General features: G+C 35.5%; 1 protein-coding gene across 1 annotated transcript in view; it reads left to right on the top strand.

The window, feature by feature from the left end:
* MBD2 (methyl-CpG binding domain protein 2) overlaps positions 1–26,538 on the top strand; it is a gene marked incomplete at both ends in the record, with an annotated part of 57,982 nt that overhangs the window by 13,516 nt on the left and 17,928 nt on the right. The window contains 2 exons of the mRNA XM_084252531.1: positions 775–934; positions 18,330–18,467. Of these exons, the coding sequence (XP_084108657.1) occupies positions 775–934; positions 18,330–18,467 (298 nt within the window). The remainder of the gene's footprint in view (positions 1–774; positions 935–18,329; positions 18,468–26,538) is intronic.

Below are 26,538 nucleotides of genomic sequence, written 5' to 3'. Positions count from 1 at the left end.
AAAGTTTTTTGTTTTTCTTTTTAAGGAAAGACTAGTTCCTAAATAGCCCTCTATATAATTCTGGCACTTGTATTATTTTCCAAATTTGAAAGTAGTTGTTACAAGCAATAAATTATTGATATGCTTCTCTAAGGTAGGAGCTTGGCTAACAAAACTCACGTTAGTATTATACAAACACATTGTAAATGTTTGCCTTATTTTTCTCCTCTAAATATCGTCAAAATTCAAGAATTTTTTGTTGTAAATATTATGAGTTCAAATTAGTAACTCAAAGATTATCTGGTCCTACGTGTTCGTGTGGTTTTTAATAAAGGTTGTTGGTTTTAGAAGAATTCCTTCTGAAGTTCTTTCTGCTTACTGCTGGTATTGTGTTATTTGTAGTACATACAGGGGAAAAAAGGCATTTCAAAGTCAATTTGGAAAAAAAGTTTATAAGATTGAAGACATTTGCAGTGTGCTTATTGTGCTGTGCCATGCAGTTAGTGTCGGGACTGTCAGTGGTTGATGAGGGAGTGACCACTGGGATTATCTGTAGTAAACATCTGTCCTATGCTGCAGTGGTGTGTTTAGCTAAGTGTCATGTTAGATGGCGTGTTACCGCTTTTACAGGGATGTGACGATGTTCCTTTAAAACTTTAACATTTCTTTTGGATAAAACCATAACATCATGATGTGATAATAGTTGGAAAGAGAGAGGAAGGTGTGAAGAAAGGTTTATGTAGAGAACTTGAGTAACTTTTGTCTTTTGTACAATTGATGTTATTTTTCTTCCAGTCCGAGTGGTAAGAAGTTCAGAAGCAAACCTCAGTTGGCCAGGTACCTGGGAAATACTGTTGACCTCAGCAGTTTTGACTTCAGAACTGGAAAGATGATGCCTAGTAAATTACAGAAGAACAAACAGAGACTGCGGAATGATTCTCTCAATCAAAATAAGGTTGGTTGCTTAATTTACTTATAGCCTATATATTTATATACCATTTCAAAAGCTTTCCAAAAAGTACCTATGTCACTGTAATCTTGGTTGTCTAAATATTCCAATTTTTTCCCCCTCCCTCTGCAGAATATTTTGACTTAAAAATCTGATTAATTTCCTGCTAGTTGGTAGTATTTATAAAGAGACAACATAAGTAAAATGAAAACAACATTTCACTATCTCTCTGGGTTAACATACATCACACTTTTGGCCCAGTGGGACTATTTACAGAAGATTCTTTGTTGATGTTAATTGTCTCCATTTTTTATCCCCTTTAAAATAGTTCCTATTGCCATAAAACAGGCAAAATTGTAACGTGGCACATGCACTTAGTATTAGGATTTGAGAAAGGGCAATTTTTATTTTGACTTTGATGAAGGTGAAGATTATGACTTGTAGGACCAATATTCTTATCCTAATACTCTGGAGATTTTCTATTCTTATTTTTATTGAGCTATTTAGTTAATGGTATATTGTATAGGAAATTTAAACAAGTAGCGTTTGAATTTAATTGTATTAAAGCATCGCATATCTTTACAAAGAAACACTTTTCCCAATCCCATTGGCAACTAATTTTTTCTTCCTCTAAATTTCGGAGACATGTGTATGTGTATTGTCACTACCATTGTCTCACACTGATTGTGAAAATGGTGGAAGGAAAAATAAGGGCTTTTCTTTCTAGGGATAAGAATAGTATAATCCTGCAAGCCCCTTAGGAGTGCTGTCTTTGTTTTAAAAACCCCGAGGTAGCATAGAAGAGGAGGGAGTATTCTGGACTCAGCAAGGCTGAACTTTACTGATGACTGCAGCTTTCTTATTTTTAAAATTAAGGGGATGAAATCTTTGCCTGAGCATTATTGCAAGGAGTAAATAGGAATTTGTGAAGACATCTCGCAAAATATTTGACCCATATTAGTTTCTTTCCTTTTCCATTGCACCTTCCCAAGCACACCAGCCTATCTCTGAGCCACGTCGCCTAGTGGCCAGTGTAGGAAACCTTTTGACCCAAGAGCTCTTCCTTATCTTTTTGCTTTTCCTGAAGGGTATAGGGGTCTCTGCTTTAGTGGCTCTTTATTCGGAATTCAGCATAGTAGTTTGTATACAGTACAGTAGTTGAATTTCCAAAAATTGGTATTGTTTCCTCATATGTTGCATTGGTCACCTTGCTTTGATTTCTGTAAAGACATTGGCAAGTACCTTGTTTAGAGAAGCAGCCTGAGAAAGGGAGGCTGAAATTGCCTCTGTTGTTTAACTGTGAGGTTACTTTGAGTTGATAGCTTTGAAGGTATTGAGAAGGATGACATAGTCAGGATAGAGGGAGTTCAAGTTAGCAAAAGTTAGGACCATGAACGTGTTAAAGCAAAGCTCTGTGATTTCAGCTTAAAAAATCTTTTTTTTCTGGCTTTGTTTCTTAAATATACAGAAGAAAATTTTTAAGATTTATTTTTTTAAAACTGCCTGTTTAAAACTCCAACCACAGTGCTAGCTACCTTCGGAAGGGGCTCAAATAATTATGAAATGAATGGAAAGCTTTCAGACTACCCTGTTGTTACCAGAATCACAGTTAAGCTATACTAATGTAATGTGTTCCCTGATAGTTACGATTCACTAAAAACCAAAAACTAATTCGTCTCTTTAGTTTGTGTGCACCTTTCTGCTCTAGCTGCGTTGGACCACTCATCAGCCTGCACCATGGCATGTGCTTTCAAGACTCTGCTTGCTCATGTGCTGTTTCCTCTGCTTGGAATGCGCTTCCCCCCCTTCCCCTTCATCTGGCGAACTCCTACTCATCCAAGCCCAGCTCCATTGCCTGCATCTCTCTGAAGCTTGCCCTGCATTCTCCAAGCAGAACCAATCTCTTCTTCCATAAGCCTCCCTGGTGCTTTTCCACTGTATTTGTGAGTTTGTCTGCTTCAAGTAGAGTGTGAGCTCCATGAGGGCAGGGACCATGTCTTTTTTTGTTTGTTTTGCATTGTAGTCCAAAGCCTAGCACAAGGTAGGTACTTAATAAATGCTTGCCTCATGTTTATTTTATTTAATATCCACCTCGTTCCAGATGGTTATAGTGTCCATAAATATTGAATAAATTAACATGCCATACATTATTTTGGAAATGTCTGTCATTGTCATTGTTTTTGGAATCTTTCTATCTGAATTTTTGGGGGCGTGATCTTATTTTTTACTTCTGACTTTATTAAAGTAGCTAGAAAAGGGAGTTTCATATTTTTAAAAATAAAGTTTTCGTAGAGTAACAGCAACTTTAAATAGCTCTATAAAGCAGAAAACATATTTGTGGCTAGTTAATAATAATGTTAAAGGGACTGGCAAGGAGACAGTGCAGTTGATCTTGCAGAATATTTGCAGTACAACGTTACCTGCTTTCTTCCCTAATGGATGATGAAACTGAGATTCACATATGTGAGTGTCTTCCTTGCATGCCCAGGGGATTCCACATTCCCAGGATCCTGGCCTCTGGAGACAGTGCCTTTCTTTTAGGCCACAGCAGACTCGGTGATGGGTTCATAGCTTTTCCAGGGATGCGACCAGTTTATTCGTTAGTGATTTCTTCTCATCATCAGTACTTATTTGCCTTCACAATAATCTAAGGGATATGTTGTATAATATTAGGAGCGGAGCCCTTTAGAACAAATTTATATCCCTTTCTGGGGCTAAGTAAAACAGGTCAGCATGTCTCAGCAGCCCATCTTCTTGGAGACTGGCTTGTCTAAAGTGTAACTGACTGTGGTCAAGAGAAAAACCAGTGATTCATTAGATACTGGAAACATGAAGCTTTCTTCTGTTAAATGAGCATACTGTCAACATTTTTTGGGGGGTTTTTGGTTAGTTGATTTAGCAGAATAAGAAGGGTATCAGACTAAGTTAGCACAAATACACAGCAGTGACTAATCTACAGTGATTTAGAATAAAATATTAGCAAAACAAGCAAGTTAATAAGGTAGGTCTGCAGTGTAGCTTCTTGGTGGCATAGGAAACAACAGCACCTGTATGTGGACGCGTTGAGGGGAAGTTATTTCCAGCCCTTACACTGGAAGGCAGAGAATGAGAACTTTAACAATGCAATAAATATTTGCTAAGTGAACAAGTAAAGATCTTGTACTGTCTTTTTTTTTTTTTAATAATACAGTGTAGAGGAAGCTGGGAAATGTAAATCTGAATTGGGCTACGTAGCTGTAAATCTGACTGAATGCATTATTCATTATGTTATTTTTGAGATTTTTAAAATCACTTTGAACAAATTATAAATGCAACTAAAATAAACCTTAAAATAGACTAAATTGTGTTTATATTTACTGATTTTAAATTTATCTTAATATAACTTTCATAACAAAGGTAGTTTACTTGAGTGAATAGTATTTAGGTGTGAATGAAAAGATATCTTTTGATGATCTTTTGCAAAGCGGTTTTTAAATATTTTAGGATGGATGAGTACAGAAGAGTGAGTACATTGCCTTTTAATTAATATTTAGTACTGTTTTTACAGAACTATTCCTGCTGTCTCAAACTCAGTCTTAACCTTTCCCTGAAAATCTTTCCCATTCTTGATTATACCTAATGATTTTCTTGCCAACGAACCATCCCTCCAGTTGAAAAGGTAGAGTTGTGATCCAAGTAGGTTACTGAAGGTATTCCATTAGGTTAATTTTTAGAAGACTTCGAAATCATCAACATTGAATTGATATTTGAGCAGCCTTCTCAGAGCTTACTGGGAGAAGTTACGGAGCAACACCACTCAGTAGAAATTTCTGTAATTGTGAAAGTGTTCTAGCCACCAGCCACATGTGCCTTTTGAGTATTAGAAATGTGACCGGTGTGACTGAGTAAGGGAATTTTTGGTTTTATTAAGTAGCTACATATTCCTCCTAGCTACCATATTGGACAGCACAGTTCTACAGCTATGACTTTCAATATGTAGATAAGACAAATCTTTCCTTGGGGAGCCAAATATTGTTTTGGCATTTATGCGGGCTTTGAATTTTCTAAAACCAGATGTTTCAAGGTTTGGAGGCATCCTAGGGTTGGATAAGAAGAGCATAGTGGTGCATGCTTGGGTGGCACATAGATAAAATTCAAATGACACAGAGAAGATTAGCATGGCCCCTGTACATGGATGAAACACACTCATGGAGTATCTGTAGCTTTGATAGAATGTATGTGAATGGTGAGTTATAATTCTGTACACTTGAATCTTTTATGTTAAAACCAGTTACCTTAAAATTCTATTTGAAGGAGTATGAAAAAGCAAAAGCAGTATAAAATATCAGTAGAAATAATTTGTCATATACCAGTGGAAAAAAGTATTTACAGGTGAAAGTACAGTAATTCTAGGTGCAAGATATGTTTAGGAAACTTAAGTAGCTTGGTTTTATTCTTAGAAATTTCTATTAATGTTTTAGATGTGTAAATATGAAACAACTCGTTGTGTTTTCCTAGCTTTTAATAACAGAACTGTTTGTGTTAGAAAACTAGTAAAATTCAGGATCCCTAACAATGTGGCATATGATGTAATTTACAAATTGCTTACAGTATGATTATAGTATGCAACAATTTTTTTAAAGCAGGGCTTGTCAACATGCTACTAATACCGTGGAAAGATTTAGTTCTTATGTCACATTTCTCTAATTATACAAATTTGATGCATTTGAAAATAAAAGCAGCATATTCTCTTAAATGGAATCAACTGTATAAGTGTGCTGTTATTCAATTCCCATGCATTACTTTGTTTTATGGTAGTATGCTACTGTAATAACACACACGGTCTTGGGTTGTGTGTGCCTGTACCCTAGGTACTCAATCAAATGATCTAGAAGTTACTTGCTTTAATTATCTACCACAAAATAATAAAAATAAATTACTGTAGAGAGTTAGTATGCTGGGGGATGGGGCAATAATTGTGCAGTTTGAAAACTTAGGTGGTGGTGATGGGACTCAGATTCGATATTGAATATGGAGTCCAAGGTGGAAGGTATAACTTGAGAGGTCATCCTTCAGGAGGGCCTCCAGGAACCTTTGAACTATGAAATATTTTCTTTTTTTTTTTTTTTTTTTTTTTTTTTTATAGAGGCATGCTTTATTTATTTGTTTGCTGGTTTGTTTGCTTGTTTTGTTTATACATGCACTGGGTACAGTCAGAAGTGCGGGAGGGAGGGTGAGAGAATTCACCAGAGCGGGGAGCAGAGCAGGCAGAAGGACCGAAGTACACTGCTGAGGGGAGCAGCGGGCGGCAGGAGAGGTCAGCGCGCCATGTGGGACCCTCCTCCGTTGGCTGCTCGAGGTCTGCGCGCCATGTGGGACCCTCCTCCGTTGGCCGGGGAGCAGCCGGGGATTGAACCGGCGCCGCAGAGGCCGCGCGCAGTTTCGCAACCCAGCGCTCAACCGCTGCGCCACCGGGGAGGCCCTGAAATATTTTCTTTGGTGCATTTTTCTAGAGGGAGAGTATCAAATTTTTGAAAAATATAACTCAAAACTGCTAATTTAGAAGCAGGCAAACAGAGCAAGACCTTAGTAGAAGATGTGATTGAGCTCACTGTGGCTCAAATTAGACCTCTGTTTAACTGATTAGGAATTTTCAGTTCTAGAAGTAGTGCTTAGCTTAGTGGGTTAACCCTTCTGTCATAGGGACCTCAATGTCAACCACCACTGAGGAGCCGTGGTAGGATTATACTGATGACTAGCTTCTGGTAAAGTATATTGTGATAAGAACTGCCTCTTGATTTTTACTTTCCTAGAATCCTTAATTCCAGACTAAAAGCAGAGGCCTCCTTTCTACCAACATTCCTGTTTAGAGAAAGTAAAATCTTTTCCACAGATGTTGGTGCTTTTTTGGTCAGTATATTAAGCCCTAGGAAGGAAAGGAGTATCTCTCAGTCTCTAGTGAATATAATTGGGAATGCAGAGAAGTTAAGTAGATAATCACAAATGTTGAATCTAGCATTTCTAGACTTCGAAGTTCTTAAAAGGGATTACTGTCAACTCTGAAGTTGGGTCACTGTTGAGCACGGGCTCCCATGAGCTTGAAATGGACAAATGGAGCAAGTAACAGGTAGTTGTTGTAGTCCATTGAGGAATGATGATGGCATGAGCACAGAGAGGTGTGAATAAATTCTAGATCTGTTTTGAATATAGAATTGATAGAATTTGCTACCAAATAGCTTGTGAAAAATGGTAGGAGACTAAAGTGTAAATCATTAGTTTTTGGATTGAATGACTTGGGTCGGATTACCATGTACTGAGATTGCCTTAGAAATAAATTTAAATGAGTGAATAAAATCAATTCAATTTTGAATATTCAAAATTTGAGGTAGAGGCTAGTATAGCTGGGTCCTCATAGGGCCTATGAGCTTCAAAAGAGCTGGTGTTTTTGAAGGAGCAAAAATGGAGACATGCTTTGAGAAAAATAGGGTGAATCGAGGAAACCTATACCACTTCCTCATCCCTAGATATGTAGTTGTAAGAAACAGAATGCCTTCATTTGAGAGAATTTAGGGGAAATAGTCTTTGAGGTACGTCTGAATTTCATGAAGTCCCGGCACTGGAGAGACTGTTGAGAGACAATGTTGAAGATGCCTGAGAGCCTGTGAATCAGTTATTCAAGAATGTACATGTAAAGATTGGGGGTGGAGTAGGTAAGGGTCGGGTATTGGTTTTTAAACTTCAGATCATTAAATCAATGTAATTGTTCATTACTAGAATTTTTAAAATACAAAATACAGTAGGATAGAAAATAAATATATCAGGAAAAGTACATCAGGAAACGTGTGATTTTATTTGTGTGTACTGAGTCATATGAAATATATTTCTACTCCTAGTTGAGGTCAAAAAGCTTGAGGACCACTGAAACATGGGATGACTATATGGGCCATTAGGGAATGTCTGGTATGTATGGTCCGAAAAACTTGGCTATTCGGTAATTACCAAGATATACAGGGGTATGCGTTGTGATGGGATTAATTTTGTTTTGCTAGGAAAGACTACACAGTTGAAATATTGTTCTGACTTTTAGAAACGAGGTATCTTTAGTTCTGATAGATTACTATTATAAACAAATTTATTTATAACACCTTTTAGAGGCAACTAGGGACTGTCTAAAACTGAGCCCCAAAAGAACTGGCGTTATTCCTGTCCTTCTCAACCTTCTTCCTACCTGAGTGATCTGTTTCAGGACTATTAAGCAGACTGTGGGCTCTTTAAACTGTTTTGCTTACCTTTCTAAGGGACAGTAGGTTACCATTTGGGGCAAGCTTATTCTTACTAAAGTTTATTATCAACATTGACTTGTCTGTCTACTTGCAAGTTAGTGGTAATCTTCACGTTTTCAGTGCAACTCATCCAAGATAACCTGCCCATTTGTGTAGTTTACCTATTGCATGCTATTAATTGAACTTACACTTTTGCACTTTGCCTCAAGATCTTAATCTACTTATCAGTCTTCTCTGTCTTGAGCCACTCTACAAATGAAAAGTTGCTATTTCAAGTTAATTGCAATAAGATGATCTAAACTTATAGAGTTGGGATTGAAGAGCATTTTCCCTGAACCACAGTTCTCTAAGAGCGATCTTGTTAGGGGGAAAAGGATGTCCTAAAGCTAATTCCATACAGGCTTTGTGGACTCCACCCCCACCCCAGGCCAAAGCCAAAGATACTGGGAACTCCAAATCCCATAACCACGAAAGGGAAGGTGGCTGGGACCTGAGGGTGGGGTGAAGCAGCCAGGTTGGTATAAAGCCAGACAGGTGGGCTTTGGAGGGGATCCTCCATTTTGGCTCTTCCCCAGCTTGCAGTGTCTGGCCAGCTCTGAGAGTGTCTTTGGGTTTCCAGGTCGGCGGATCGGGTAGGACGCATGAAAGACTTTATTTCCCTATTTTCTCCCTGAGTTGTACATTTTTCTTATTTTCTTTTTCCTTATAAATAAACCTTTTATTAACCTTTTGTGTGCCTGTAGTGGAGTATTAATAAGTTCCTTTTAAGCGCGTGGGTGAGGACCCACAGCCAGGCAACCCGTTCAATATCGGGGCTGCCCTATAACAATCTGACATGCGTCCCACTAATATTCATAGTTTGTTTTGATGTCTTAATCTCATGTTGGCAGTTTACTATGTTCTAGATAGTTTGTTTCCATTATTTCCCATTTTATGATATAATAACACCATGATTGACAGTGACTGCCAAAAGCAGCATCTGTGTACTGAGGATTATTGTGGGATGCTTATGTAGGGCTGCCTGTGTGACTCAGGAAAGTGCTGGCTATGTATCTACGGGCATCACTTATTGTTTAGTAGTGATGTATTTTTTCTTTGATAATCTTGAGGCAGATAAGATAGATAACTACTTTGCTTAATAATTTTGAGATGAAAGTTATAGACTACACTGAATCACAATATTTTCTACTTAACATCTGTAAGTTTAAGGCAGAAAATGAGACACTTCAATGTTGAGGGCTACTTAACACAAGGCCTTACATATAATAGACATTTTATGCATTTTACAGGATTTTATTATTTTTGGTCACATTCTGTGTGCTTAGGCATTATTCCAGTTTCTGGAAATAATACTAGAGCAAGTTTCTGTGTTCATGGAACTTATTTTCTAGTGCAATGACAAACTAATACACAATTTGAATATTAAATGCTACATGGGATTAAATAGGAGTGATTGAGATGGTTGGCTAGTGTAGGCTGAGTGATCAGGAAAGGTTTCTTTGAGGGGTGATTTTTAGGCTAAGATCTGAAGGCCATGCAGTCAGCTATACAAAAATCAAGGAAAAGCATATCATGCAAAGGCAATAGCCACTGCAAAGTCCCTAAGGTAGGATACAGTTAGAAAAAGAGGGCAGAAAGTAGGCAACAGTGGCTAGAGTTCAGTGAGTGCAAGAAGGCTACTATGTGAGGTCAAGGAATAGGCAAACCTTGGCAAGCCAGAATAAGGAATGGCATGGAATGCTTTAAATAGGGAGCGATATGATTTCTTTGGCTACTATGCGGAGAATGTATCGTAGAAGTGTAGAAGTACAAGTCATTGTTATTGAGGTTTTGTATGTATCCTTACAGGGATAGTGGTGACTTGGATGATGTGAATAAAGGAAGCATGGGTAAGATGTTACAAAGGACACTAGAACCATTTCATATTCTTGTCTAAAAGACTTACAATTTTCTCATGCAGAAATATGGGCCATTTATTCATCTTCAGCTAATAAATAATACTAGCTAATAAATGAAGATCACCTCATGAGTCACTAAAAACTGACAAGTTTCATTTTTTGGACTAATGAGCAATGCCAATTGGATAAAGATTGCTCGAAAGCAAAATGTACACAGAGGAACTTTAGTCATGTTGGCAAATAGTCTTGTTGATGAGAATAATCTGTTCAGAATATTAGGCCTGGGAATTAGGGTTTCAAATGTATCTAAGTGTAATAGAACTTTTTATGAGAGCTTGGGCTTGATTTTCATGGTTATAAGGAAGGCAGACTTGGGGACATAGTTACCAAGGTTTTGGGAAGATTTATTTCGGATGATCAGGTTTTTATTGATGGTTGAGTTCTATTCCACTTTTATAGTTTTGGAAAATTACCTAATTTTATGGACTCTGAATCAGCAAGAGAAGCCCAACAGAAAACAACCTGTGTGACCATTCCACACTTATCTCAAGGATGCACTTAGCTAGTGCCAACTTGAGTATATGAGATATAATGCATCACATACAGTAGATGACTTAGTTTGAGTAGAGATGACCCAGGTATCTGGTTGAGCCATTCGTGTCTTTTGCCAGAAGTGTTTAAATGACCCCACAGAAGTAAAGCTCCAAGAGTTATTTTTCAAGCAGAATTCTTCGAAACTTGTCAGTGACCAACATGTCCATCCACCTTTTATCTAAGTTCCTTAATGTGTTCAAAGTCTAGTTCTTCCATTCTATTGTTTGAATATGATCCCATTGATTTCTAAAAAGCAAAAGTATGGCTCCTCACTTAGGACATTGCAATAAGTGATCCCAGATCCCAGATGTGTTTTTCTTTACCTTTTGTAAAAACCTATGAAGGTTGCACGATCTTGTGACTAATTAAAAATGAATGAGTTGTACGCTTTAAAATGTGAACTTATGGTGTGCGAATTTTATCTCAAACAACAAACCAGATGGATTATAAAGCATTTTGCATTGTCGACTTTTGATATAATGGAAAGACGTTAACTATTGGCTTCTGTACATACTCTGGAGCAAATCTGAGGTTGCTTTTTGAAGATAATCTAGGTTTGACCTGTAGGTACCACTTAGGTATCCTTTGTGTGAACGAGGGGTGGCTTTTCTTCTGCAAAAACTTAATAGGTTAAGTCTCTAAATTTAAATAGCATGCTCAATAACTTGTTATACTAATAATAGGAATGGCTGTTATTCAGAATTTATGTTTCAATATGACTTTTATTACAAACCTTTTATGGTTGTAGTCTTCCCCTATCCACAGGATGTAAACTCTGGGGTAGGGATTTTGGTGTTTTTCATGACTGACTGTACCCAGCATGCAATCAGTACCTGGCAGGTAGTAGGTACTGGATATTTGTTCAATGACTGGCTGAATGAAAGTTGCATTAGCATCATCATACATGCATAGTTTCATTTGATTTTCATAAGCATATTATGGATAGTTATCCTCACATATGAAGAAACATCTCAGAAAAAATAGTCTTTGCATCTCAAATTGGGGCTTGAATATCTCTTGGGGGTATGTGGTATATACACAAAGTCACCAAATTAAAATGATTCCTGAATGATACTTGGAAATGTTGGTTTTATTTGAACATTTGGGGAAGGTAAAACAGTATCTTTACATTAAAATGAATATGGTTAAATTTTAAGAGATCATGCAAAAATTGCATGCATTTTAAAGAAAAAATGAGCTCCTTAGGCTCTTGTCATGAAATATCTACAATCTGAACTGTTTGTCATATATCTTTATTTCAAAGCCATGCTGAGAAAAGTTGCATATAGAATATATAGTTTATTGATCTGATGGGTGGCATTGATTGATTTGCATATGTTAAACCAGCCTTGCCTCCTTGGGATGAAGCCTAGTTGATGGTGGTGGACAGTTCCCTTGCTATGGTGCTGTACTTGGTTTGCTAGGATTTTCTTGACTTTTGAATCTATATATTTTTTTTCATACTATCTATGGTTTTGGGCTCATGGTAATGTTGCCTTTATAGAATGTATTGGGGAGTTTTACTTTTTTGATATTTTAAAAAGCATTTAAGTAGAATAGATATTAGATATTCTTTATAGATTTGGTAAAATCACTGGAGAAATCACCTGGTCCTGGGTTTTTGTTCATGGGGAGACTTTGTATCACTCTTTCAATTTCAGCACTTGTGATTTAACTGTTTAATCTGTCTATTTCATATTGGTTCAATTTGGGGAGGTTATATGAATCCAAGAATTTGCCTGTTTGTTCTAGGTTGTCATATGTATTTGCATAGCCGTTTATAGTAGGTTCTTATGATCCTGTGTGTTCTTATGATTCAGCATCTATTGTAATTTGGCCTGTTTCATTTTTGATTTGATTGATTTGGTTTTTGCTCTTCTTTGTAAGCATAACTAATGGCTTATCAATTTTGTTTATTCTTCCAAAGAACCAACTCTTGGTTTCACTGATCTTTAGGCCTGTTTTCTTTTCTATTTCATTTATTTCTGCTCTGATTTTTATTTTTTCATGACTTCTGATTTTTGCGTGCTTTTGCTTTTCTTTTTCTTATTTCTTCAACTGCAGAGTTAGATTGTTAAATTGATATCTTGGTTTTTGTTTTTGTTTTCTTTTTAAAGGTGGGTTTGTATTGCTATAAATTTCCCACATACTACTGCTTTTAGAGCATCCCATAGGATTTGGTAGTTTGTCTTCCTGTTTTCATTAAACTCTAGATTTTTTTTTTTAAGATTTATTTATTTATACAAGAACTGGTGTACGGGTCAGAGGTGTGGGAGGGTGAGAAGATCCACCAGAGACAGAGCAGGGCACAGAACAGGTAGACTGACTGAAATACACTGCTGAGAGGAGCAGTGGGTGAGCCAGGAGAGGTCTGCCACGCCATGTGGGTTGCTCCCTGGCCCGCCGGGAATCGAACCTGTGCTGCAGAGGCTGTGGACAGCTTCACTGTGTGGCGCTCAACCCACGGTGCCACTGGGAAGGCCCCTCTACATATTTTTTTATCTCCTCTTTAATTTCTTCATTGCCCCTAGCATTGTTGTGAAGCATTTTGCTTAGTCTCTACATATTTTGGTTTGTTCCAAGTTTCCTTTCATGATGACTTTCTAGCTTTATAGCATTGTGGTCTGTGAAGGTGCTTGATAAACAGAAGTCACATAATTATCTCAATAGATGCTGAAAAAGCATTTGACATAATCCAATAGCCATTTATGATAAAAACTCAAAAAAATGGCCTCAACTCCAACAGCAAGGGATGCAAAAGCAAAAATAAACAAGTGGGGCTGTATCAAACTTTAAATTTTTGTGCCTCAAAAGAACCATCACATAGACAATATGGCAACCTACAGAATGGGAAAAAGTATCTGCATGCTACACATGAGAATTGAATTTATAAAAGTTGGTGAGGATATGGTGAAAAAGGAACTCTTATCCACTCTTGGTGGGAATGTAAGCTGGTGCAACCCCTCTGGAAAACAGTATGATTTCTCAATAAAAAAGGAAACTTAGTATGATCCAGCAATACCTCTATCAGGCATTTATCCAAATAACATGAAAACTTTAATACAAAAAGATTTATCTATACCTATATACGTAGCAACATTGTTCATAATTGCCAAGTTATGGGACCAACCAAAGTGACCAACAGATGAATGGATAGAGAAACCGGAGTATATACTCAATGGAATATTACACAGCTCTGAAGAGGGACGAAATGGTAGCATATGAGACAAAATAGATGGATCTTGAGGTGATCATGCTGTGAAATCAGCTCAAAAGTGAAAGATAGATTTTGAATGATTTCACTCATCTGGGGAATATAAATACCCAAAAAAAACAATTATACCCAACCAATAGAAGGAATAAAACTTGAATGCTTTATTCTTTATAAAGAAGTTAATGGTTCCCAAAGGGAATGGGGGTAGAGGGAATAGGGTGGAGGCAATAGGGGAGGGAGGCAGATGGGGTGTGGGCATGGGTGGTTTGGTGGAAGCAGAAAACTTGGTACTTGCAAGTCATAATGGGATTTGAAATACTTGATTGAAATGATTAGGGATGAAAAGTCCTTGAAAACCTCATTTACAGTAGGGGGGGGGAAGGGACACAATGTATACAATAAAGAATGCAGATTTGCAACATTCTGATAGAATTTAAAAAAAAAATGATTATCCTTTAGTCATTTATGGTTTGGGGTTTTTTTGTAGTTAAAAATGACCCTGCATAAGTAAACCAGTTCTTCACTGAAATATATGTTTCTTGCCTATACTGGCACATATGAATAGTATATTTTTGAGTTGTAGGATCCCATTTAATGCTAAAATCTTTTTTAGTGCCTTGTTGAAGAGACATGGTGAGAAACTGCTTAGTATGCTCAAAAAAAGAATATATTGTTTATTTCCTGGTGTCAGATTATGCGTTTGAAGGCTTTGTGTGGTATACAACATGGATGTTTCCAAAGTTGTGCTGTTCGTGTCCTTCACTTCCATGTGTACTCTTTTTTTTTTTTTTTTTTGTGAGACCCTTGCCAGTGGCCTGGTATCGAGCTGGCGCTGCAGAGGCTGGGGGCAGCCTTGCAACCCAGCGCTCAACCGCTGCACCACCAGGGGAGGCCCCGTGTGTACTCTTTGTTTTAGTTATTCTGAGAATGTACCTCTGCTAGAGTTCCAGGTTCTTTTTTTCCCCAAATCCCTTTTTATAGTCAACCTCCCCATTCCCTAGATGAGTTCACTTGCTTGCAATGTTACCACAGGGTAAAATGCCTGATCTTCAAATAAAGGGACAATTTGAAACATGGGCGTCGATACTGAGAAAGTGTATGACTTGGTAGTAGTCAAGATGTTTTGATATATAGTCCTTTGTTCACAACAAAAGTTAGAGAGGACTTAATACAGATGGTGATTATTAAAGTTTTTGGTGGTTCACTGTGATATTTTGAGATGTACCGTAAAAGAAGTTCAAAGAATTGAGTGACAGAATAACTCATTCTGTTTATTTATGTGAACAAGATTTCCTGGTGCTGTATCTATAAAACAAAGAATAGGCATAGGATCAGTATTAATTTTTGTCCTTTTCTAGCAATTAGTAATGCTCATCCAAAGCCATGAGTTATTTTTATTTTTCTTTCATTTATATGAATGAATTTTTTACTTCATTTTTTTTTTAACCTTACATTTAATGATTATTAACTTTTGTAATTTATCACTTTTGGTCAGTTATAGAAAAGTAATGGTAACAATCATAAAAAAATTCATCACTAAGAGCTTTATTGTCACAGAATGCTTTAAGAAATAATCTCATGATGTATAAATTATAGATTTTCGAGGTTAAAATAGGCTATATCTGTAGGAATGGAATTTGTAGTACAAAGAAAATGAAACAAAATTTAATAACTACTAAACAGTTCATGTATAAAGGGTTGATGGTAGCTGTATTTAGATTGTTAGATACATTTTGAAGTGATATGTTTACTATTAAATTTAGTATTTAAAATACTGAGGTATTTAAGATGAAAGTAGCAATTAGACTCATTTAGTTCTCTTCAGAATCATTTTCACTGAGTTCTTTAAAAGGTATGCTCTTGACTTTTATTTAAGGTCATTGAAGAAGAAAGCATTTTAAATCAGCTTAATGTTTGTTGTGATATTAAGTGCCTTTATTAATTTTTTTTCTATATAGAGTTAATACCAATAGCTTTTGTTTCCCTAATTGGCATGCCTCTTCCTCCTTCCTTTTCTTATCGTAATATTGATTAAACATTTCTCTTTTCACCTAGGCCTCCAGAAAGTTCAGAATCACGTTTTATGCTTAGCTGTAGTATTAGTTACTATTAACCTTTCAAAAAGAAATTTGTTCTCTTTGATTTTCTATTTTTAACAATCTCATTGCATATTTGTCTTTTCTGAGTATACAAAAGAACCATCTCAAGATATCTGTTGAAAAGAGATGAAGTAAGAGTTTAAAGAAATTAAAAGATTTACTTTGGCATTCTTTCCAGAACCTAGAGGGATAGAATATACCCTCAAAAAGTGAGTTATTTGAATACTTTCAGCTTTATATATGTATTACTAAAAGCTCTTTTGATTTGAGGACTAGCATTATACTGAGAAGATTTATCAAAGCTTGGAAATCTTGAGTTCTAATATTAGAATGTGTTTGCTAGCTTAACTTTGTAATATAAGGGACTTTTGCCTTTTTCTTATATTAAAAGACTTCGAATACATGAATAACTTTAGTTTTGTTCTGCAAGAAAAGTGTTTGCTTTTTAATTCATAAATTAGTGGCAGATCAGTGGTTATTTTAAAAACAGACACACAATTGGGTGTGAATCACTAGTGACTGATACTCCTCAGGAGAGAGGTAATAAAATTTACTGTTTTGTGAGCTTCTGGGAAAACCGGTTAGTCCAGCTTTTCAGATTACTCAACTGTGCACATTACTGTTTTGGAATACAAAATTAATTAGTAAATAAGTCTTTTTACATTTAGAACTTTCAGGCCAGTTAAAGGAAGGGAAAAAAAAAAAACAATAAAAACTCAAATAACGTCAAGAGAAAAGCAGCACACTCTTGGATAAATCCATGCTGTGGGGAATGGCTGTCAGGCAATGGCAGTTTCTACTCATTGCACCCAAAACAAGAGTTAATGAAAAAAATAATCTTACCATTGTAGGACCAGTAGTTTGATATGTCTCCTACTTCCTACCAGTCTTTGTAGATTCAAGATTCATAGTTCAGAATAGCCTCTGCTGATTCTAGTCAATCTGCTGTAATAATGAGAATCTTCCAGGTTCAGCTGTATTTGGTTATAGAAATTGTTGCCATATACTTCTTTGCTGACCTGATCTTTGTTCTAATACCAGCATGGTGTATTGTTATTTATTAAAGAAAGGGTTAAGTCACAGCTCTATGAAGCAATACACAGCTATTGCAGCACAAGTTCAATCCCCAGCCAGGGAACTACCCAGATGGCGCAGCAGACCTCTCCTGTCTCTCCCACTGCTCCCCTCAGCAGTGTAATTTCAGTCAATGTGCCTATTCTGCTCCCCACTCTGTCTCTGGTGAATCCTGTCACCCCCCTACACCTCTGGCCTACACCCCAGCTCTTGTATGCATAAATAAATAAATTTTAGCATCACTGAGACCTTAACAGAAATGCAGATTTCCAGATTCTACCCTAGAACTACTAAATCAGAAGCTCTGGGGGTGAGTCCAAGTAACCTGTATTTTAAAAAAAACTTAGTGGACGGATAATTCTGATACATGCTAAAGTGTGAGAACCACTGTTTTGGAATATGGAAGTAGATGCCACAATTATTATCTAGAAATAATTGTAAAGATAGAAGTTCACCAACTATTCTGTTGATTTATTGCACATATTTCTCTGTAAAAAATGCCAGATTTATGTTTTCAGAGATCTGTGACTTTTTTTTTTGCCAGAATCAGAACACATAATGATTAAATCAGATTTAGTTTCCTTCCCTCTTTTCCTGTTTCCCTCTCCCCTCCACCCCATATCTCCTGAGTGTTGCACATGAACTTAATAGCAATTCTAAGCCAAATTTTGACTTCATTAGAGCATACCTTACATTTTATTTATCTTTTGATTAAATGTAGTTAAGTATGTTGCTTGATTTTCTGAAGCTTCAATTAAGTATCTTTAAATATGATTAAAAAATAGGGAATACTTCCTTTTCCATTGTCTGAGTTGCATTCTGTTTACTGGGTTTAGAACTTCCATTTCTGATTATCTTATTCTTCTTTAAAGGGGAAGTTTGCGGTGTGTTTTATGTAAGCCTGGGCTCCTAACAGCTGAGCATTAATTCTAATTCTTAAGTATGCCATTATTTCCCTCATTTTCAGAAAATGTAAAAATGGTCGCTGCCCTGAAAACTCTCCTTCCTTTTGTGTTTGCTTTAATATATCTGTTCATGTATCAGTCCTTAGTACTTTGCTAATCAAGTTAATTATGGATTTTATGTCAAGAATTTTCTTAGATTTAAAAGTATACAAAAACTTATGTTGCAAGGAAAGTGTATTAATAGTACTTTGAGTATTTAAAACACTGAAATAGACACAGAAGTAAGGAACAATCTAATTTAAAGTAATGACTATGTGATTAATATTTATTAATGAAAACATACTTATATCCACAGGGTAAACCAGACTTGAATACAACATTGCCAATTAGACAAACAGCATCAATTTTCAAACAACCAGTAACCAAAGTCACAAATCATCCTAGTAATAAAGTGAAATCAGACCCACAACGAATGAATGAACAGCCACGTCAGGTAAGGATCTGCTTGTTTCTCCAAGTCTTATTTTTCAGAAATTCTGGTGTTTTCACCAGACAGTTCAAGTAAACACTGGTTAAAATGGAATATATTTGGAAAGAAAAATGTTTTATGTCCTAGGCTATTACATGAATACTGGGAATACCTCTAATGATACAGTATTTAGGTAAAATCTTTTTAAAAAAATAAGAAATAAATTTAAAATGAATTCAAAATAATATGGATGACATTTTTATGCTTCTGTGTGGTTATATACAACAGACTTGGTTCTGCTAATCTTAGTTTGTAAGAGATTATCTTCCAGGGATGATATTTCCTAAGGGGATGAAGCATTCTGTTTGTGTTGTTTAGCTGTAAAAGATTTTCTACTAATTGGGAACTTTTGTTCTGATTTCTTATTACATGAAGCTGTCTTTCCCCTTTTGAAAAACGGAACTAAATAAACTTTGTCAATATGGTATATTGTCCTGCGACTTCCATTTTTGTATGAATTGAATTTATTTTTTCTCTTTCTCGATTGCTTCAAGTTGTATTCCAACAGAATCTTTTCTTACAAAACAAATATTATCTGAAAGGCCTCCCTGCTGCTTAATAATGTCATATAACCAGGGGAGGGAAACTTGACAAAATGCTTAAACTTTCTAAGTAATCTTGCTTATTCACTCCCTAACTGTGGTCAAAAAAGTTTAGGTACTTTGTGAATTTTCAGTAGCAACTGGGGCGAGGGAGTGGAGGGAGAAACATCTGCATTTTTTTTTCCTCTCCTTTCTCTGCCTCCTCCCACTTAGGGATAGAAACACTGATAGACCAACAGGATTATCTTTGGCTCTCATGTTCCCCTTTTAGATGTCTCACTCCACCTTTTCATTTGAATTTTTTTTCACTAGTCCCTCAAATATCTTATCTCCAGACTCCGTAAAGGATTGGGCCAAAACTTTCAGACAGTTGCTCTAGAAGAAACTACATAAAGAAATTCAGTTCCCACATCCTCTGTAGTGTTTTTTCCTCTTCAGGTGAGCCAGGAAAACAGAAGATATTTGGAGCCACATTGGATCAGCATCTTGCTATAGATGTCTCAAGATTTGAAGTTCTAAACTTGCTTTACTGTTGGTCCCCAAGAGATTCAACAGGGGCCATGTAAGTGTATCACATCCAATATAAAAGATGCGTACCTGCATGTGCCTTTAGGTTCTTGTCACCACCTAGGTTTTCTGTGGGCCATTCAAGCTTTCTGTGCCAGGCTTTCCCTTCTGTTTTAGTGCTGTGCTCAGTGATAAGTCACTCACCCAGTGGGAGTTTGAGCCTATTCATTACAACAAGGAAGGAATTCTGCCATTCTGAACTTTGTCCACCTTGATAAAGTCCTTCCCTGAATGTATTCTTTCTTAGATACTTTCTAAATTCCTGAACATCTTGTCCTTTGGCTTTTGGTGATTTGGAAATCATTTCCTTGTAAAGGTTTTTTATTAATTGAAATTTTCTGAAATATGTAATTGGGTAAGATGGTTTGCTTCCGATAGCTCAAAAGATAAAGTATAATAACAAATAACGTTTCCATGTAGAATAACAAATAACTAATTTCCATGTTGGAAATTAGAGTTGTCTTACTGAGAACAGATCGTATTTAGTAGATTTTTATCCTCATCTTTTCTTTGCCAAATCATTCTCTGTACAGTCTATATACCCAAAGGTTCTGGTTAAAGACCAACTGATTGGCAAGTTGTATTCATTTTAACAGCAAGTTAATTGTTTTCTGCACTATTTTAAGTTACACATTTTAAAACTGTAGCAATTATGTTTAGTGGGTGTTTGATCAAAGAGATCAAACCTAGATTTTTAAAGTTGAAATATCCAGATGAGTTGCCTTTATTCTCTGCTCTGTTGAGTAGTTTTAAGTTTTCCTTCTTTTATTATGGTTTATGAGATTATTCTCAAATGAAAATAATATGTAAAAAAAAGCCAAATCCTATCTTTGCCTCCACCCTCTCCCACAAACATGCCATTTTAACCCAGATCTTTTAAGGATTTAATCTTCCTCTTAGCTTGCACAGACAGGGAGTGCTAAAGTGATTTAGCTTACTTCTCTGAAGGTTTGGACTGTTTTTAACTTTATCCTGTTACCTAACAACTTTTGCAGAATGTTTTTTATTATACTAGCCTGTTAGTTGTCTTTCCCCTTTCTTTATATTCAGCATAAGAATTGAGGTAATATTTAAGCACTATTTCACTAACAGGATTTCAAAATATAGGATTCTGCATTGAGCAAAGACAGGAAAATTGTAAAGAGACAACCTTTGTATTAATGTTTTTAAACATTATCTCTCATCCTGATTATTCCAGTTTAGATTTAGCGTTTTTAGTAAAAAAAGATGTGGATTTTAATTATATTTTGACATACAAATGATAGATGACTGCTAATCAACTATTATTATTGAGGCAATAGTTGGCAAAAAGTACATAAGCAAAAATGAATCTTCCAAATTTGCTGCCTTTTGCATAGCTTTGTTCAGCTAGGTTGGTAATATAAATTGTTATATACTCCATTTGGAGAGAATTTTTGATTACAGAGTAAAAAATTTAGATAATGGACTTTATATTTTTGAGATTATCGTAGGCCTGAATGTTTTTATTCTTTATCACATTCTTTTAATATGGTATTCAAGTCAGTTGGTTTTATCACTCCTTTTAAAATGTTTAATTTTGAGTCCTAGCATTAGCATTAGCTTGGGTTTCTAGATCTTAATGTAGGCTCTACTGTGAAGAGGTTGGGAAGGATTAATTTAGATATGAAGCAATCATAAAAATCAACAGTTCTGTCTTACATAACAAGCATCTTATCCCCCAGTCAGCATATGGCAGTCTAATTTGAATTCTGTAAATATAGGGACTCCTTGAAAATGCCTTATCTTAAAAAATGTAAATTGGGGTAATGTAAACAAAAGTACATTTACACAGAATTAAACAATGATTTTGGCATATATGTAAAATGATATGGTAGTATGGAATCTGTAAAACCTGGTTACGATAGGGTAAGTAACCAGTCATTTTTATGCATTCTTTCGGCACCGTTGATGAGTGCTTGTCTTTCGTTAGATTGAAAGAAATCTGGAGTAGGGTGGAGGGAACTGTTCAGCTATTAGACTGTTATCCCAAAGAATAAGATCATTGAAATGTCTTTATTCAACCAGGTAAAACACATCCCAAGGTTCTCTTTTGTCTAATTGGATTATGAATTTGCTATAAAGGGTACGTCTTCTAGTGTACTGCATTCAATATACAAAGAGCTTACATTTCTGCTTCTTTCTTATTTGTCATCTTTGACAAGTTCCTTGTCTCTGACTTGCTTTTTCTTCCCTTTATACTCAAATTGAATAAACTTCATATTTGAGCCATTACTTCCTCTGTTTCATTATCAGATTATAAGGTGCTGCTAGGTTTCACATGTTTTTGATAGTTTTTGAATATGAGTTATATCTTACAGAATGTCCTTTATTATTATTATTATTTAATTTTATTTATCTTTGAGTAGAAGAACTGGGGTGTAGGCCAGAGGTGTGGAAGACGAGAGACTGAGTGGGGAGCAGAATAGGCAGATTTACTGAAATGTCCTTTTTTAATCAAAAAATAAATAATAAATCACCTGAAGTGGATTTAGATATTCCATTTGATCCTAGATTTTGTCTTATTTTCTTTCCTATTCTTCTTTCAAAGGATATTTCCTTTACTCCTTTCCAGAAGTCAGCACCTTTTGGAATAATTTTCTCCAGCTTTATTGAGACATAATTGGCATATAACATTGTATAAATTTAGGATTCATAAATGATGATTTTATTTGCATATATATCATGAACTGATTGCCATAGTAATGTTAATTAACATATTTACCACATCACATAATTTTTTTTTGTGGTGGTGGCGATGGTGGTTAGAACATTTAAAATCTACTCTCTTAGCAATTTTCAAATATACAGTTAGAATATGGGTAACTGTAGTCATGGGGCTGTATATTAGGTCACCAGAACTTATCACCTGAAGTTTGTATGCTTTGACTAACATCTCCTCATGGCCTGTACCCCCACTGCCATTCTAGTCTCTATTCCTGATAGTTCAGTTTTTAGAGTCTATTATATAACTGAGATTATACAGTATTTCTTTTTCTCTGACTTATCTCACTTAGCAACATGCATAAATAGCAGTATTTACTTTTTATGACTGAATAATATTCCATTGTATAAATATACCACATTTTCTTCATCTATTCATCTGTTATTGGACATTTAGGTTGTTCCATGCCTTGACTGTTAAGAATTATGCTGCATGTGCATGGGGGCATATGTAACTTTTCAAGTTAGTGTTGTTGTTTCCTTCAGATAAATTCCTAGAAGTGGAATTGCTAGACCATATGGTAGTTCTAATACAATTACTTTATTATTTTAGCATTTTATATTTCAGTATTTTAATGCATATTTTGAAATGTGATACTCATTCTGTGTACACTTTCTTAAATTTTACCAAATATATATGTGTGTATTTTATCCATGTTTTATATGATTTATGTGCTTAATTTTTTTCCTAAAATACATATATTGTTCTAACAACAATAACATGATTTACTTAGCCACTTCCATGTTATTTACACTTTTTCATTATTATAGGTAGTACTGTAATGAACATCCTTATGTATGTAAGTTCCTGCCTGTATTTTACAATGTTTTCTTGGGATAGATTCCCAGAAATCTAATTGCTGTGAATGTTTATGATTTCTGATACATGTTGGAAAACTGGTTTCTAAACCATTGTACCAAATTAAGTCCGTTGACAATGTATGGGCATTCCTGTTTCTGTTTACCCTTTGTGACATTGAGTGTTACTTTATTTTTCCCGTGGTAATACAATACATAAAATTGATATTTCATTTTAAACTTGCATTTATTTGCTTACTTTGTGAAAATGAACATACTAAAGCATTTATGCTTAATTTGCAAATGCACCATTTTTAACAGGGGTAACTTTTGTTTTATTCCTCTAAACTGAACTTGAACTTATATCAGTATCTGTGCTCCTCCATGCATTCCCTTTTATCTTCTCAAAAACCTTCAATTGAAGTCAACTACCTTTTATCTTCAGCTTCTCCCTCTAAACTGACTTTCCCAAAAAAAACTATTTATAAATAGATTAAATTTTTAGTATCTTATCAAAAAAGTTCACTTTGCCTTGGGATTTGTTATCTTTCTTATCCCTTTGCAAACTTCTTGGAATTGTATTTGCTATCTACTTTACCTCTTATTCAATATTTAAAACTCTGAAATACAGCTTTTGTTTCCACTGTGCCACTTGAACTGTTGTGAAGATTGCTGACGATCTCATTAAATTAGGACAAACTTCAGTCCTTAAGTTGTTGGACCTGCTTTAGCTTGGGTGCTGTGACTACCTGTGCCTTCTGAAACCCTCTATTTAATTCTGTGATACTGTACACTCTTGGTTTTCCTCCTTCCTTGCTTTTTTTTCAATCTCACTCTTAGGTTCTTCCTTCTCCACTTTTTAAAATGATGTGATTTCTCAGGGAATGTTGGGCATCCTTCTATGTAAATTATGTGTAAATGATTTCATTCATTCTCATGTTCTAGTCATTATCCACATATTAAATTTTTGCATCTTTATCCTTAACTTCAGTTGTTTGCATCAATCCATCGACTAATATTCTTCACTTGGAAGTATCACTAACTCCTTGAGTTCTTACTAAACTCCATCATCTTATCATCCTACCAAACTGTGCTTTCTCTTTTCTTCCATGTGCTTTATCTCAGTGAAACTACCTACCACTGCCCACCTGCTTGCCTAAGCCAGAAACCTGAGCATCATCCTTCCAACTTTGCCATCTTTCATCCCAATATTTAATTAGCCAACAAGTCCTATTGGCTATCTCCTGAATGCTTGCTTCTTCCATCTCTATGTCAGCTAGCTTTCATTTCGTCCCATCTTTCTGCATCTTGTCATATTCTCTTCAATTCATTCTTCATATTTGTATTCAGAAGCTCCATCAGGTTTGAAGCTCTAATAGAGTTATTCAACTGGAAATCTTTTGGTGCTTCCTGTCAGTTTTTAGGGTAGAGTCAAAACACCTTAACATAACCTATAAATGTCTTCATACTTTTTTTTTCTTATCTCATCGGCCTCATTTCAATCTCTTGTTCCACCCTTGAGTCACTTGGAACTTTCTGCTGATTTTTGAATGTGACAGTCATCTTCTCTGTGACATTTAACTAGCCACAACTAACTAGTAATGATTATCTAGACACATTTAACTAGTCATAATCAGTCACAACAAACCAGTTGTGACTAACAAGTTAGATTCTAACAACTTTATTAGATTCTACCAAATAGTTTTCCTAATTGTTTATAAAAGGTTGTATTTCTACCAGCAGTATATATTGGCTTCAAATCTTTATCAACACTTAGTATTGTCAGTCTTTAAATTTTTAAACATTCTGTTATGTGTTCGGGGTATTCAGCATTGTTTATGTTATAGTTTATTGGCCATACAGATACACTTTTTATTTTTGAAGTGCTTATTCTAGTCTTTTATGCATTTTTCTAGAAGGGTGTTTGTCTTTTACTAAATGATTCATCAGAGTTCTTATATTCTAAATATGAGTTCTTTGTCAGGTAAGTGTCACAAGTATCTGCCCCAGTTTGTGGCTTGCATTTTAAAATCTCGTCATGGTGGTTTTTCATAAATACAGCTTCATAATTTAAGAGATTTGGGAGGCAGAATAGAGCCTAGGGGCATGTGGTAGGGGGGGACTTTTGGTGTGCAAGTAATACTCTATTTTTTTTATCTGGGTGGTAGTTACATGAGTGTAACTACTTTACTTTGTGAAACCTCACTGAGCTGGATAGTGATTTTTTTAATAATTCTCTGTATGTAATACTTTAATAGAGATTTTTTAGAAAGTGAAGCACATACTTTAGTCATTCTCCTCCTTTGCATTTCTGTGACATTTTAAAGAAATGTTTGCTTACCCTAACACCAAGGTTACCAATATATTCCTTTATGTCATCTTCTAAAAACTTTGTTTTACTTCTTCATTTAGATCTGTAATCCATCTGGAATTGACTTTTGTGTATGATGCAAGGTAGATTTATTTTTTTACCCATGTGAATATACAGCTGGCCTAACCCCATTTATAAATTAAAAACTCATTCTTTTTCTGTCACTCTGCGTGGTGTCCTCTGTTACAAATGAAATACTAAAGTGTGAAAGTCAGCTTTTGAACTCCCTGTTTCATTTTTAGATCTGAATGTGTTTGTATACCCTGTTTCATTGATCTGTTTGTCTGTTGTCTCTCAATACCTACTACTAGTCTTGATAGCTGGAAGCCTGAGTTTCCCAGCTTTGCTGTTTTGGTTTAAGATTATCTTGGCTATTCTTAGCTAGGTCTTAGCATTTCCATATACATTTTAGACAGTTTATTTGGTCTTTTGCAAAACCTGTTAACATTCAACTTTATAGATCAATTTTGGGAAGAATTAACTTTTTTACAGTGTTAGTCTTACAATCCATGAATCTTGTATATCCCTCCTTAAGATTTCATAGTTTTCCACTCAGCCCTAAAAAAAGATGAACTCTTGCCATCTGTGACAGCATGGATGGAATTAGAGGGGATAATGCTAAGAAAATTAAGTGAAGAGAAAGACAAATGCCAGATGGTTTCACTTATATGTGGAATATAGAGAAATAAATGAATAATACATGATGAAACAATAATTCATATAAAACCAAACCAGTTACAAATCCTAGAAAACTGACTGTGGAATCAAGACTAAAAGAGGGATCAGGGGAAACACAGTGACAAGGGGGCATATGCACTATGGTAGAGGACTGTGTATGCCTTGGTGGTGGTGTGGTGTGAGGACAGGCTTCTGAGAGGGTGTGATCCTATACCTCTGAGTCACATACAATGTTGTAAACCAGTATTATCTCAATTAAAAAAAAGATAAAGCCCTTAGTACATAAGTATAGTAAAGCTTCTTTATCATTAAAAAAAACAGTGCAGAAAAAAATGAT

This window comes from Talpa europaea, assembly GCF_964194135.1.
Source record: "Talpa europaea genome assembly, chromosome: 13".
Lineage (NCBI taxonomy): Eukaryota > Metazoa > Chordata > Mammalia > Eulipotyphla > Talpidae > Talpa > Talpa europaea.
This window is presented reverse-complemented; position numbering and strand designations above follow the sequence as displayed.